This window comes from Myzus persicae, unplaced genomic scaffold, assembly GCF_001856785.1.
Source record: "Myzus persicae strain clone G006 unplaced genomic scaffold, MPER_G0061.0, whole genome shotgun sequence".
NCBI classification, from domain to species: Eukaryota; Metazoa; Arthropoda; class Insecta; order Hemiptera; family Aphididae; genus Myzus; species Myzus persicae.
The window spans coordinates 368,016-385,809 of NW_019104222.1; the positions used below are offsets into that span (position 1 = coordinate 368,016).

The window sequence follows — 17,794 nt, forward strand, 5'->3', positions numbered from 1 at the left end:
ATATATGGTATTTGCGTATTACATGAATATTCATTACCAACATGTATTGATCATTGATAATTATTTCGCAATCAAATAAAACAATACGGGTAAAGTCATTTGTGTTTATAAATGTTGCGCCTCCTTCACAACTTCTGTTCTCTCAACTAATAGGATTTTTAATTACGTAAACCAACATTTAAAAGAAACTTTAAAATACTAAACGTAATAAATATGCATCTGTAAAAAATTCTGGATAATTAATATAATACGTTAAAAGGAAACTTCAAATAATTTATTATACGCGCACGAAATCTATTATTAAGATATGAGGTATTATTGTGTTATAATTTTGAAAATATTTGCATTGTTAAAAAAAAATTGTCTAAATTTAATACTATATCAAAACAATAATGTTATTAAATGATTTTTATCGAAATTCTTTTTGTACATAGGTATTAAACAACTTGTTTCTAAAACGTATTTAGCTTAACGTAGGTTTTGAATCAAATAAGTGTATTATTGTTTGTCTAACGTAGTATATAATAGATCGTACTGAACAATCAGCCAGATGTCTTGAAATCTTTACATACGTGATAAATTGAAACAGATTTGTGAATCGTGATGTACAATTTTTTAAGTGAAGAATATTTGTGACTCACAATCACAAATAAAGGAAAAGTTTTAATTGTATAATACATTATGTGAGCAACGGCCAACGAGCATGCAATAAACTTAAAAGGGTTCACGAGAACAATTCTTTAAATAAAACAACTCAATATTCGGTTATCAACCTCTGTGTTAATCTATAATTTATCATCATAATATTAAACAATACTACAGTAATAAAATTATAATACTCAGCTTAAACATATTTTTTTTAGTAGCCGGAAGTTTGCCTATACTTCGACGTGGTCAAATTATTCACCAACCAATGATATTATGCAGACGTTTTTCACTTAATTATAATAAATAGGGATAATGTTTCGTTTTCGGTTAAACAATGATGACATTACTCATCCGGAGTCAACGATGTGAAATGTTTCGGTAACATCATAATACGGTCGTTGCACGGTTCACAATAACCGAATAGAAACGTATTAATATTATCGACGTCCGTCGAAGAAGAGAACATTGTATTATTATTGAAAGGAGAGGCGGCCGCATATCATTATTGTTGTTGTGGGCTGTCGGGCGGGTGGGCGGGACACGCGTGAAGCCGTATTATAGCTACATGCGAGTTCATACTCGCACAAAAATTGATCCATAACATTATACACATACATTGGCCTCGCCAATCGTACATCACTGTCATCGGATTCTCGCCGTTGCCCGAATGATAGATTCGACCACTTAATATTTACCGACGGTCCCGGCAACGACGATGTAATGTTGTTTGTGCTCGTGTAAAAAATTGTTACCGCGTTTGCGGCCGAGGGTTTCCGTCCTCGCGTCAAACCCCATCACCCAACCCCACCCACAATCCGACCACAATTTATATGGCATGCATGTTTGTTTGCTTGCTTGTTAGACATACCTACGTGCACGTGGCAATAGTTGAATTTATTTCGGGTTCCGTATAGGTGGAATCAGACGACGGGCGGAAAAAGAGAAAAACTATTCACGTCGTATTATCATCATTATACCTACGTTCGATATCGTTCAGTCACGGTTGGCAATCAATTTGGATGTTACGATCGTTTTGTTCCCATTTGATTTTTTTTTTTATGAAACATTTTAAAAACGACTTTGAATCGTATTTTTTGTTTGCCTCCGTGTGCGTATATATTATATTAATATTATAACACCATAATATGCTACGGACTTAAATGTCTAATAACAGGATAGCAAACAGTATTGCAGACTATTCAAAAATATCAATTTGTTAAGTCTGCGAGGATGAATTATTTAAAATTAAAATACTAAAATACCAAAAAAATATATTTCACCGTTTGCAGTAGTTTAATTACCCAAGACGCTCTACGCATAATATAAATAAATTATTAAGTTTTTTTTTATTATTTTCCAAATGGTTCTAATAATATTTTTTTTAATGTGCTCAAGTATTACGAGACTCCTCCGGAAAAAAAACAAATATGATAGCGTCTGGATCAACTCGCCAGTACCAGTCCCTAATTTTCAACTCCACAACTCTACGTTTTGACTCTGGATTATAAATGTTATTTCATTTTCATTTTTATAATGTATTTTCTGTGTCATCGATTAATGTAATTACTGACATCAACCATTGTCTGTATGAAGGCATCTATTTCATGGTTACTGTGACCGGAAAACTTGATAACAGTTATTTTTCAGTGTTTTGAATTGCTCACTTTTAAGGACAAGAGAAATCACAGTGCATTTATGATTTATTGGTCCTATTGAATTTATGGACATGTCCTGGAAGTTAATAGTTAAAACGAACTTGAGAGGATTGGGTATTGAAATTATATAGCAGTTTAGGGTCATATTACCCTAAATTGTCTTATCTGTATTCAGCCACTGAATACGAAAATACTAAGTCTTTCATACTTGACATAATAACATGCTGATAATATGACAAGAATGTAGTTAAGTTTAAACTGATTTTCGATATTCGTTTGGTATAATAACGAAAAAACCCCTTAAATAAACAATCTTTTTCAGATGTTATTTCTATTTTATATATATTTCAAGATAAAAATTCAAAAATTAATGGATAGTCATTGTACCGGTTATTTTAGTGTGTACTAAAACGTTTGAGATGATTGGGTCCCTCTTCTTTTTAATTTTAACATTTGATCCGTCTAAAGAAAGTGGCGATACTGTGTACTCACTTAAACTCGATTAAAATGTCACCGGTTAATAAATTGTTTGGATAAAATTGAGTGGTACTTGTTTAAGACATTGTTTTACTTACAGCCATTTTAAATATATATTGAAACAAACTTGATTAAAACATTTTCCTTGTCATCAATTTTGGGTTTATTATGAAACAATGAAATACTGTATGGAAAGAGTGAGAAAAACACGACACACGTCGCGTAAGGTGCTAACCATATATTTATACCTATTATCATATTAATATGTAACAACTTTATTTCAATTATTCACCTATAAAACAATACAAAACTTAAAAATAAAATAAACCTGCAATTAAAAATTTAAAAAATCACTGATATCGTGAAAAACATTCTATGTTGTCTGTTATTTTAAATAAAAAATGCTGTTAAAATAAAATGACCTTTGTAATACATTTTTTCAAAGTAAAGTTAAACACTAATTAACACATTGTTTTATTAAAAAATATTATTATGTTATTTCATTTTTTTTTTTTTTATTAATTTTACCAATTAATAATTTTATTGGTGCGTTAGGGACGTAACAGAATGCAATTTGCAAAGTTACCAGGTTCTGCTTCTGATGATATTTTAAGTATCGGACCATAGAACGCAGATAAATTTTGCTTGTTTTTGTGCATTTAAAAAATATCAAACAAGAGTAAAAAAAAAACCAAAACATCAGATGGTGGAGTTCAAAAAGAAAATTCTGTCTCGTGGATTACGTCGAATTTTTTATCGTTATATTAACGGGTGGTCGCATTTTATAAACGACGAAATCGCTGTCGCGTGCAGCGTGCAGTACGTATAGTCGTGTGCTATATGTATTATTATTATGCGGTAAACCGTCAACGCCATTATTCGGGTTCGTGGCATTTCCTCGTCGATCATTACTGATATTATCATTTTTCGAAATCCTCGGAAGTGTAAAGAAGTCGAGAGGTGTCTTGTCGGCCGTCGGATGTACACGAGTGTGTCGACTAATTAGTCGTTTACGAGTCACGGTGCCACGAAAACCACAAAGTCCATCTTTGGTCTCCACCACCATTTCCCTATGACCCTCTGCACCCCCTCCGCATGTATACTATGATACAACGATTGCTGTAACGCTATCGAACGATCTCAAATACGACCGCGGCTGGTGCGTGTGTGGTGTCCAACAATTCACACGCCGAGTCCGCACCATCACACGCACCCTATCGCTGCCGAATTTATTGTTGTGGCGATGTCATGGCGCGTTGTAAGCTTGAAATCACGGTCATAGATAATAGATCGCCATCGACGAGGCCGCGATAATTATGCGAAGCTATCGAGTCGCCGACTAGACGAAAACGGTTATTGTTTGGTTTTTATATCATCTAATAATGTGACATCATCGTAGTAGTTCGTTCATCAATATTTCATTGAAGTTAATAAATTATAATTTTTTTTTTATTATTATTGGAAGTCTGCAGCCCGAAGACGCCATACGCGTGTTGTACAATACGTCATCTCGATTTCTGCAGTATCTGTGGCGGGGGCTGTTGCCGTTGTTACATTATCATAATTTACAATATTATTTTCATCTGTATCGTAAGGAATCTGAGTAGTTCGTGCTCCATCAATTGTGTAGTCATCTGATATTAATTATATAATATAACACATAGTATTTCTATGATTGTGTAGTATAAAAGAAGGTTTTTGTATTTTCCTTTCATCAACTTACGCGGACTGTCAGTTGTAATCAAATATTTACTATGAAACAAATATAAAAATATTGTTTACTATCCAGTGTCATTATATTTATCGTAAAAAGAAGAATATTTTTCATTGCTGCATTATGTCTATATCATGGTTACATTTATTTAAACAAAAATTGTAAGACGGCGTGTTGTATAGGCAATTCAGGTACATGTCCATGGGCGCGTAGTGCTGGGATGACATAATATTTTTGTTCTGACGTTTTGTTGTAGTCCACATAATATCAACCTAATTTCGTAATATTTAATATAATATATCATTAATCATTATGTTACCATTTTTTGAAATCATGGGTCAGATTTCATGTCTATGATTTAACCACTAAACGTTTTAGGCAATTATAACAGCCATAAGAATGTGTCTTAAATATTTTTAACAGATTATGCATTTTATTTGGGAATATTATAAACAATAATGCAACAGTAATAAGTTGATTAACACATTTTTCAAAATTCAATCGTTTTAAAACATCGTGTACAATGATGTTATAATATATTCCTATATAATCTCTAAGCTGAAGATATAAACAAATGGTATGCTATTAAAATTATTCCACACTTTGACGGTATAATACTAATCTTTCTGGAATTTAAGACATTAATAATATGGCTTAGTATACATTTACCATTAGTAGAATAATGCAATTGAATTACAAATGTATTAATATATTACTCTGTACGTAGTATTACATCCACATACTATTTATGTAATCTTTTTTGCCATCATAACTGATAAAAAATTATTATTTTTTATTATTTTGATACCACTATAACGCAAATAAGATTATAATTAATGTTGTAGTCACCCAATTACAGCATACGTCTTATATTTCCTAACAACATCATTCAGAACGGAGTTCATTAAACCAAAGGGAGTAAGTATGACACTTACTCCATCATTACTTGAGAGTAGAGACCAGTCTCGTATGTGTTTTACAACTTTTTATACTTGTTCTTTTTTCCAACCATTAAGACATTTGTTTTTTTCCTCCAATTTTAAAATTTCTCACATAAAAACTATGCATATCCTTTATAAATATAATATAGTCTTATATTCGAGACAACGCACATCATCATATATTAATTATACTTAAAAATAATGTACTGTTTTATGAAACATATCATAATATGGGAATACAATATATCATAAACTCACACAATATTATACATTTTAGTTCTAAACGTAAATTAAACTTTTTTTTAATGAAGTTTTTAATTACCGGTATTATGACACGTTTTGTTATTTAGTTATATCATGTGCTTACCCAATAATAGATGGCATACAATTAATCTAAACTAAGTGTTTTAATGAAGTACCTACGAATACATTTTATAATATCTCTGTACACTATTTTAAATACATAAAATTAATTTGTAATCTTGTACTTCATAATAGCAACGTTATATTCATTCCTGTCAATTGTTTCTACGAAGATATTGGTCCAACAACAATAATTATAATTATATTTGTTAACTTCTTCCAATAAATGGATTTTTTTGGTACGATATTAATATATTATGTATAATATTTATTTTATAAAAATAAATTTATAGATTAACGCAAAACAGCTTAGTATAAAATATATTGTAGTAAATAGTTTTATAACTAGATTATCAGTTTTCGATTATGAATACAACAATATACATATATATTTTTATGGCTGTATCTACATAATAATGAAAACAAAATAATAATAACGTAACAACGCAATAACATTGTTTAAAATTGCGTGCAAGTGTTTTTGAAATTTTTATTTGATATCAATGTAAATTTAATATTGTGTCGTCCGTCGTTTAGTGGGATTTTGTGCATTATTATCAGGAAATACGAGTGTTGTACAGAGTTTATAATATTACCCACTGTGACTTCGTGTAAAATTAGTGTATATAATTTATGTCAACATTAATTTACGTTTAAAATAGAGAGTATTAATTATTATTCAATGAGATCATCATAAGCATATCAATACACACGTGCATGGTCGAAACTAATATTCCATTTAGTGACATAAGCATGTCCTTGTTATGATATTATTAAGGGCAGCAGTAGAATGTAATTCAATTACCTGTATAGTGTTTAATCCGTTTGCCAGATCGTTTATACATAATCGTGATAACTACAGCAATAATTAGGATAAGCCCCGCGGTAGAATCATAATAATCCGAAAATTAATTCGTTTACCGAAGCTGCGCTCGTCATAGTCTCATTTCGATTGGCGCAGAGAACGAATCCATCTACTTATAGGTACTACTCGTATATTATGTAAATACGAGGTACATGTACATAATATAGGAACAAACCGACTTTTAATAACACAATAGATTTTTAGGAGCAAACACTTTCTGATAATGTATTATATACACCGACACACAAATTGTATACATGAAAATTCACCAAGCACGTTTTCTTAGGTTATACAATAAATTATATATTTTTTAAAATTCAGATACGTATTTGAAAATGTATTCGGAAAAATATTTTCAAACTTTAACCACATTTTACTGTGAATTGTTAAGCAGATGATTTTTATTCTATACATTAATATTATTTAACTAACATTTTAAGATTAACATCACATATTGCATCTGAATCATGTCCTTAACCTTTTACAAAGTTAAAGGTGGTTTTTATTTGAAAACATCAGTTTGTTTACCAACACAAGATATCGTTTAATAATAAAAAAAACTGTATGTATTTATTGTAAATAATAATTCGGGCCTTTCAGTATTTTTGAAATCTCCAAAAGGGTATCGATGCTTTATATATTATTACATGAATACATGATATGGATACAATTTAAAAAAAATTCAATTTTCATATATTAAATGCATAATACATAAGAGAATATTTTTGATTATTTCTTTAACGTTTTAAGAGCATAATATTATGGGAAGTGTATATTTCAAAAATATTTTGATGCTTAGTTGTATAATATTACTAGCTGAATTACTCGGCTTTGCCCGGAAAAACTACTTTTAGGTGTAAAACACTGTGGAAGCGAAGTCTCTTTAAGTATAAATGATATCATTTTTTAATATGTAGCCAAAATATAAGCATATATGAGCCTCAATTACGAGCAAATGTCGTAAAATACGTCTGTAACAACTGGTAACGGTTTCAACTGTACAGTATGATGCCGTGTGGTAATATTTACAGAAATATTACCTAATATCATCCTCACATGTCCCTTCATACCATGTATGCCACACCTTGTGAAATTCACGCTGCTTCTGAAATATACCCGTACCATTTAGTGTTATGCATGTGATAGGACAGCGAATAAAAAACATGAACCGTCTCCCTCCACAGGCAGAGCACTGTGAGGTACCATGACACCGCAAACGTCGATGAGCAGATGAGCTCCATGTTTATGGGCACCGTATATTACAACAACAATTATAATAAAATAATATATACAATTATAATTGTAAATATTTATGATGTTGGAATGTGTCACGCGTGTCCGAACTGCTGGTAGTACGGCCAGCAAATGAAATTAATATTTGTTCGCGTGCACATAAGAATGTATATTGTATAGACACAGTGGCAAGGCAATAATAGAGAGATAACTCATAAATAGAATTTGTATGTGTATTGGTTTATGTTATCGGTGTGCGTTTTATCGTTCGGTGATCATTATAATATAATAGGAGTATAATATTATATTGGTTTATTAATGCCGGGTTGCATGAAAAAGTTATTAATTTAACGGCCCAAAAAAATGTAATGGACCAATCACGGGCCGCTAAACCATGTTTAAGGGATCATTAGCTAACTATTGATTCGTTAAATGTTTAGCGATTGTTCATGCAATCCGGCATAAGTATATATTAGTGTACTCGCGATGCATGAGATTATTTTTATCGATAAACTTCTCGGAACAATTCTTATTGTACAAACAGGATAGGTTGCAGGTAGTTGGAAACCAGCGGGCCGCCATGAGCCCGTGCAGCGCAGCACACTTATTGGCCATGAATAATTATAATTGTTAATTACTCCACTGAAACGCAACAATTTTGAAAATCCTTTCTTATTGTACGGTGAAAATATGAGAACAACTTCTATTCCAAATTTCAAGTTTGTACTTTGCGCGGTTTTTGAGTTAGAGCGATCAGTAACTAAGTGGTATTTGGATTTTATATGTATAGATTATAAGTTTTTTTTTGTGCATACAAACCTGGACTTCAATTGTAATGATGTCGAGTACAATATAATTCATTCTTGATTTATTACGATTATATACGATTCGCATGTTTGGTTGTGTTACAGGCTTGGAATGATTACAAATTGCAATGGGACCCGAAGGAGTATGGCGGCGTGCAAATGCTCCACGTGCCTTCCGATCACATTTGGCGGCCGGATATCGTGCTCTATAACAAGTGAGCGTGTTTACAGTATTTCGAATTGGCGCGCGTTCACCCCAAAAAATTTGTCTCCTCACTGTTCAAACTTAACAATAATAATAATAATAATAATAATATAATAAATTATTATTACTATTATTAATATTATGTGAACCTTTCTTTTTATGCTCCCACACACACACACACACACACACACACACACACACACACACACACACCACACACACCACACACACCACACACATAATGCACATGGCGTATAATATGCAGTACGCGTAATACTCACGCCCACTCGACCAATTGCTACCGTCTAGCCCTCTGTTTGCTGCGCGTAATAAATATATTTTCCAATTAATTATGTCACTATGTGTAATATTATGTTTACTAACACTACAATAAAATAATTTATATATATTGTGTACTTCCTGCTAATAATATTACATGAGTACATTATATATTATATATATTGCTACTACTACTACTACTACTACTACTACTACTACTACTACTACTACTACTACTACTAGGTACTGATACGGTTACAATGGTTATGGTTATCAATAAATTGCCAATCCACGTAGTGCGTATATAATATAATAAGCATATTATGATTTATAATAAAATGAAATAAATATTTATATTGCACATGGTGTATATGTTACGACTTGTGTGTAATACAAGAACGAAAAAAAATATGTTCCCTTAAGTGTGTGTTTGTGTTTTTTTTTTTTGTGGAGTTTTGTTGGTCTCGCCAACCCAACCGTCACTGTCGATGATCACTAGAGTTAGGATGTTGATGACTTTTGCATTTTTTTTCCTTTTATTCTATACAATGCTATCCTAGCTAAAAATTTGTTTCATGCTCCCTTGATGCAGAATATTCTAATTTTATTTTGCAATTTTTTGCATTTTTTGCATTTTCAACTATAAATGCATTTTTTTTGTTTTTTAAGTCATTTTTTCATCTTTTACAGCATTTTTTACAAATTATAGATTTTAGGGCAAATGTTACACCCAAGTTTGGAAACAAATTTAATTTATTTAAAATCTAACTTTGGATTTGGACTATTAGTAAAAAATAATTTTAATATTATTATTGTGGGGTTTTTGTTGTGATTACATTTATCGCGTTCCGATAAGATTTACTCTTTGAGTGTTATATATTGAATTATTTAAATGCTTAATATATTTATAATTCATATTTTAAATTACTATTACACCCATTATTATACCCATATCTCTAATACAAATTATTATTTATAAATAAGTTTTTTCACTTACTTAATTAGTATTTTAGATAATTTTTAAGGTCATTTTTTGAAATTTTCAGAGCATTTTTGCACTTTTTTTAGGGTTTTTTGCAGTTTTTTTTAGGGCATTTTTGTGTGTTTTTTAGGTCATCAACATCCTAACTCTAATGATCACAATGCGTGTGTGTGCGCATTTCTCTCCGTGGACGACAAATGGAATGAGTTCCATGAAAACATTAGAATACATTTTAATGTTATTTTCATACAGTTTATTATTATACCAATTCTGTACAATATTGCTACAGGTGCAATTGAATAACCATAGGTAGATACCACATTAAAAAATATGACATATAATAAGTAGGTATTGTATTAAAGTGTAATAATTATACGTAATTGAGCGTACGAATCTGCCAACACCACCACCACCACCACCAACAACAACCACCAAGGCACGGTGCAGATCGAAACTATTTAATAATATATAGTAAAGATGTATATATAATATGTATAATGAAATATTATTTTTTAGAGTATTATTTTATTTAATGTACCTAGTTTGGATATTTAAACTCAACCAACGATAATAATAATAGGTATCGTATTTACAAAAAACGAAACGATGAATAATTGTATACCTATTTATTTTATTAAATGTATATATTACTAAATTTCGTGTATCAAGTTCGTGTCTAGTACATATTAAAATACTGTATAGAATAATAGACGATAAAATTCAATAGGTTTGAAAACTAATTTTTTTATAGCTTCAAATATAGTCGAATGAAATATTGATAGACTCGTGTACGATATAAATACTAAAGTGTTATGCTCTGTAAATGTTGGATCCTCGAATAATATTCTTTTGAAGTCGCTTTTGTTTTATTTCCACCTCCAATAAGTAATAACCATGTATTACACGTTTTTACATGTTATATTTGAAAGGAATACAAGTCAGATTTTTATAACGTAGATCTTAATAATATTTCATAAATTCTATATACTATCCAAAATAATCATGCAATATACATTTAAAAATTAGTTAGAAACTACCTAGTAAATGATAGAATAATCTAAAAAACCAAACCAAGCACTGGATCCGCCATTGTGTATACGCGTATTAAATATTTATTTTATAGTAAAATAACCTATTATTATAATTAAAAATGACTGTACAAAAAAGATCAATTGACCAACGCTTTCGGTTTCTATATTAGACCAATATTATTTTATTATTTACAATATTAAAACCAATAATTGACGTTGGTAGACGACCTTTGCGGCTACACACAGTCACGCGGGATTTCGGGATCATTGACAAATTTCAATAATTAATTTCCCATGGGTATTGGTTTAATACCCGATAAGCCATTGACCCACATTTACACAAATAACTACTATTATCAAAATACAATCCGCCATTTACTACCGGTACTGACACTGCACACTGCAGAGCACTGCGCTAAATGTCTAAATGACAAAGAAATAAAAAATGTCTAGACTTCTAGTATGTTCATGATAGCGGTTCCGTAAGATACAAACGGTTACGATGAACGCCAGTATTTGATATGATGCATAGGCACAGCCACTACCCGTAAGTGAAAGTAAATGTTGAGGAAAATCATGCGTACGTTATAAGATAATATTGTTTAGTGATTTGAGATTTCCATAAACGCTTTTACACAGACGCTCTTAGGAAACGTTTACATTAACATAACTGACTACGTGCTATATATATATATTATTATTATTGTTTATTATCATTACTAAGTATATAAACGCATTGTTCGATGTATTTGATGGAAGGCTTTGATAGTGTTTTGTGTGCAGCAATCAATTCAAACAATACGCATTAGGCGTATGGTTTATTATCTTAAAAGCTACAATATCGTCGTACACTTAATACATAGTTGTTTACTCGTTTGTACATTATACGTAGATAAGTACCCATCACTGTTCTCTGAAATTTCCCGCCATTAATTTCATCATGCAAATTTTTGAAACTATGTGAGGAAAACCAAATTTAAATATTATATAATATATTATATTAAGAATTTTGATGACGGGTAATTTTAAGTCCATTCTATGAGATAGGTATTTTTATTTATTGCGCTATATAATATAATTAGTATGAAGAGACCCCTTTTCCTACCTAGTTGAGTTAAAACGCTGTACAACCGAAAGTTGTAATTTGTACATACTAGGAAGAGAGATAAGAAGTGCGTATTCCATCGGGAACCCGAGCACCACAGATAACAGCTGATCAACTTCCTTAAGAACTCAAATCTTGACAAATTATTGCATAAACCACGATATACCTACCTACGTCACTTATACATGTATAATAAAAAAATAGCTAACTAATGCATGTTAAATATAAAAAAAATAATGGCTGTCTATGTCGAGGCTGAAAAATAAAATTACGACTGCTAATCACAACACCAGCCTGATAAGTTATAATCTTAAACGTGGATGTTTCGTTAGATTTAACCTCCTGATATTATTCTTCTCAATTTATTGTTCAAGGGTCGAGGCACTTATTTGTATGAAGTTTATTGTTTACGCTTACTTTGTTTTACTTTTAAGACTACCCAGTGAAAAGTCGCACGCAATACAATTTACCAAACGAACTGACCACTCAAATAGACCGTACCAAGAAATAACAATTGTTAGGATAAAAACGTTATTGTAGTGAACACGCAACGTTAGATGTTTCCAATAGACAATTGTTATTGTTATTCCTATAAAAAGCCATTTTGTACAGTTTCCAAAATTTCAAAATGTTTTTATCGATCACAATACGACATTGGGCATGTGAATAAGGTTTTTCTCGAAAAAATATTCGGTCATAGGTATTAAATAAATATGACAATGCTTCAAAGAAGAAAAAAAAATATTTGGCATAGCTGATATTATGATAATGATTTGTCGTCATCGATATTACTGACCATTACTATACATTAACTCTACACGATTTTGTGAGCCGAGCATTTTCTAAAACAAAACTAAATGAAAACATATTTTTCGATAGAATTATAGAAAATTTATTGTTTCAAAAATGCCGGTCCCGGAAAAGATTTACGATACGCACATAATATTTCAGTTATGACACAACGGAGGATCCGAGGATTGTTATAAATTCTAATACAAGTAACATAATGATATATATCTTACGATATCAACAACCACCACCCCCGTTCGAAACAACGGCACGTATTTTATTTCGGACTTTTATACCGTGGTATAACGTCGACGCGCAGCAAATAGTGCGTGCCGAGTAGTGCACAGGAAAATTCGGGAAAACAGTGTGGGTATATATATATATATATATATATATTTACTTACACTATAGTACCATACAGGGTGATTTACAAGAATGCTCACCTCAAATTTTTAATACAACAATGAATAGATTAAAATTTGAATTTTAAAACTTTAAAATATATACGTATTAGAACATAATATTTTCAAATTATTGAGATTTGTTGTACTACTCAACTGGTGTTCTACTGTCCAGTGTAGAAAAAACCCTTGTTTTCAAATGAATACTCCTAATTAATCCGGTACACTAATGGATATACCTATACTTTTTTGAAAATGTTCATGTATCACCTTAATTAATAATGCGAACTAGTAGTTTGTCAGATATTCCAATTTTTATATTAAGGATGGTAGTCCTTAAAAATGGTTTTACAAAAATATAAAACAGTTGTAATATTGGATCTAGTATTTTTTATACTTGGACCATTTCCAAAAACACAAATGTTAACAGTGATGAAAAATATTTATAACTATTATGTCAATTGCTATAATAATGTTCAAACCACCATGATGGCCCCTCATGGGTTCACACAGGACCATCACTTATTATCTTTGGTACACAAACAAAATTAAATAATTCAAAAACTACTCGTTTGAATTGTAATTTGTATACGTTAAAATGTCCAATAAAATGATCCACTATATAATAGACCGTAAAAAAGGAGGTTATCGATTGAAAAACAGATGTCTGTATCTTCGAGGGACACTCCTCAAGTAGCCGGCATCTACAACACATCTCGAAAAAATATGATGTAATATGATCTTTAAGTCAAATATATTTAAAAATTTTGAAAATCAGATTGCGAATTCTCGGTGAATCATCCTGTATACTATATTTTAAGTAGTATCTACGCGTTGAAGTCGAGATGATAACGAAAAACCGCCTACACATGGTTTGGCCCCGGTGGATGTACGGTCGTAAATATTAATTCCGCTTTTTCGTATATACATGCGTATACCTCTACATATTATATACCTACGTGTATCATATGTATAATACTACGTTACATAGTACCTCTTGTGCATAAATAAATAAATATATATATACATAAATGCACACTTTCGTGTATTATATATCATTATAAAGTATCTTTTCATGAGTCAAGGGATGGCGCCGTTTGGTCCTAGGCCAATTTAACGCAGGCACAGGTTATATTTTATTATATTAATATTATTATTATTATTATTACTATTATTACGTTATATTTACCGGCGCAACATTATTGTTTGGATTTTGATAGATGTCGACCAAAAGTCTAAAAGTCGTCGCGTTCATAACCCCGTAGTGTGAGCGCGTACCTACTTATGAATATAATATATTATCAAACCGTGTCAAAATGTTTATAATTATTATTATTGTCGTTATTGTACTCGAATCATCGGTCTCGCCACATAGTGAAGTTGGATGTCGTCGTATAGTAATAATACAATGATACCGGCCGACCATTATTCGAACAAAGTAATAATAATAATAATATCGTAGGGATCGCGGGTGTTATGATCGAGCCGGTTACTAAAGCCCACTTTTATATTATAATATAATACTTAATTCATAAGATATTCCTATTATACACGGGACGTGATTACGCTATACGGCGTATATTCTTTTGTGTACGATCCGATCTTAAAATAATTTATGTCCGTATTCGGAACGAGTAAACTCCCGTTTTATAACCGCATGTAGGAAGTCACGTAATTTTTCCGACGTTGATATTATTTCGCGTTTATTCAACGAGAGGCATTTTTCATCCGACGTGATTTAAATCTCGAGAAAAAATTACTTAAGCCTATTATAGCTCGTAACGTGATATTTCAGATACAACGGCTTTTACTTTTCTTCGCTTTGGATTCGAAATCATTTTATTCGCACGGATCACTCCGTTAAAGTATAATTACACTAGGTAAAAATATGAGGTACTTAGGGCAATCCGATGAAGCTGTTGACAAATTATTGCGTAACGTTTTGGCAAGACGGAAATTTAAATATTATGATTTATGGTTTCCACAAAAACTTTACAGCACAAGAGAAGTTTAAACTATTATGCAGATATAGCGGACGGATTATTTACACACTTAATAAGTTTTAAGATGTTTTCACTCAATCTTCTTTATGATAAATAAACACCAAACAGGAAAACTGATTCGGTAAAAAGAATATTTATTAAATCCTTATCTACATAATAATATTAATAATACGGATAGCTGGTTAAACACACAAAAGATAAACAACTGAGACTTCATTAAGTAATATTTCATTACGTAAAAAGCAGAGAATTTGAGTTCAAATTTCCAATGTACAGACAACATTAAACCTTGTCAGTTTCTGTACTTAAGTAAAATATATTTGATTTTACAATCATTTTGAATTATCTAACTCGTTTCTTCACAGATTTTAAGTCGATACGTACCTGAGTTTCCAATAAAACCTCTTTACCAGCCTAAGACTATCGAAGCAACAGACTGAACTGTTTCCAAACGTGTTGTTATTAACTATGAAATCATACCTACTAAAAGCAGGTGAAATCCAAAACGATATACCCAATTTATAATTATTATAATTGTAAGTTATCCTCGTATTGGTATCAAATATTTGATAATCTGTGCCAAGTAATTAAATAACCGGTAGGTTAAAAAAAGTGTGTTTTATTATCTTGCATTTGCAGACATAGCCCGATAAATAATATCACAAATTCAAATTTTATTATAATTATTTAGGAGTTTATTTTAATCTCAGAACATATTTTTACTATCATCAAGTAGGTAGTTACGTTACCTACGTTAAACGTAATTACTAATTATTTAGTGGGCTATAATATTTCATAGTTATACTGCTTGAACAACTTACTCATTATTGTACTAACGTTATGTTAATTGCTATAAATAAAGTAGTGTCATGACTCCCGACCACTAGTTTGAAAATCGTCACTCGAAAAATAAGATAATATTATCATAGCATAACATAAAATACAGAAACAACTTAACCTCTGATGAATCTATTGAACCCTAATATTTTACATTTATCATATTATTAATAATAATAATAATAATGTTGAAAAAAAAAACAATATCGTTTGAAAGAATCGTAGTAAAAGTTTCACGTCGTTTATTGTTATTAATTAAGTTCGCTTCGGCGGTGGCAAGCATAAACAAAATATTGTGGTGGATAAAAATTCAATTCTATCGGCTTGTCCCGTGGCTGCAGTTTTTCTGGCCACGGAGTTTCCGTTTTGTTTCGGCCGCCACGAAAATAAATTGCTCCACTTTTGCCGCAAATATCTTATGTCACTTTATTATTATTATTATCTTTGCGGATGTGACGTCCATTAACCAAACAGACAGTTTTGTAATGAAATAAGTTGGGACAAAATAAAAATAAAAACACCAATTCAATACCCAACCCTACTCGCTCCGGTTAGCTCCTCATTCCAGAATGATGATAATAATAATAATAATAATGGATATAATAAAATGACCCCCCGGATGTAAGGGCCGTGTTCTCTACACTATGAGGACTACGTGACTGTGTCGCGTCCGCGTAAAAAAACGCTTTCCCGGGATGGTATGAAATATAAAAATATGAAACGGTCGATGCCGCTGAAATTAGTCCCTGGCGTACTTATATAAGGGTTGATTTTATCAAATATATTTTTTTCCCTGTCGAGCATGTTGCGAAATTGGTCCTCGGAGAACCGATGCTTATGAAACAAAAGCTAAGACGTTATAACCTGATACAGCTTATATCGAAAATATTGTGGTACAGATTTTCTGGTGGAAGTTTGGAGCACTATTATTCATTCAATTTTACCAAATAATATTTCGACTGGGGAGTGATACATTCGTAATAGTAGTTATGTAAGAAGTATTTATTGTTGTATACATAAAAAAAAACCATAAACACTATAGCAAATATTGAATTTGAATCGAAATATTGAGTATAGAGACATAATTCGTACATATTTGAAACACTAAAGAAACTGAATTACTTATTCACAATAAAAAATAAGAAATATTAAATTATTGATCATAATATTATGTCACGCATCTCAAACATTAATTGATGGTTACGGGATTTAATTGTTTATATTGAAAATCAAGAATTAATTGACATTTAATTATAAATATGTATATTTTTTAGTTTCTTAGTTGATTATATGATGATTCATATATTGTACATGTAAGTGTATCAGTTTTACGCAATTATTTATTGTGATAACAACTTATCAGTAGAAAATATGTGTTTTACTAAAACTCTTAAGGCACTTGGGGTCGACTGTACAATAAAAATACTATTTTTATGTTTTGTATAAACTGTGTTCCTTTA

At 30.9% G+C, this 17,794-nt stretch overlaps 1 protein-coding gene across 6 annotated transcripts in view; it reads left to right on the top strand.

The window, feature by feature from the left end:
- LOC111040164 (acetylcholine receptor subunit alpha-like) overlaps window positions 1–17,794 on the top strand; it is a 177,806-nt gene that overhangs the window by 68,985 nt on the left and 91,027 nt on the right. For all 6 annotated transcript variants that reach the window (XM_022323934.1, XM_022323933.1, XM_022323935.1 and 3 more), the window contains exon 4: window positions 8,808–8,917. In XM_022323934.1, the coding sequence (XP_022179626.1) occupies window positions 8,808–8,917 (110 nt within the window). The remainder of the gene's footprint in view (window positions 1–8,807; window positions 8,918–17,794) is intronic.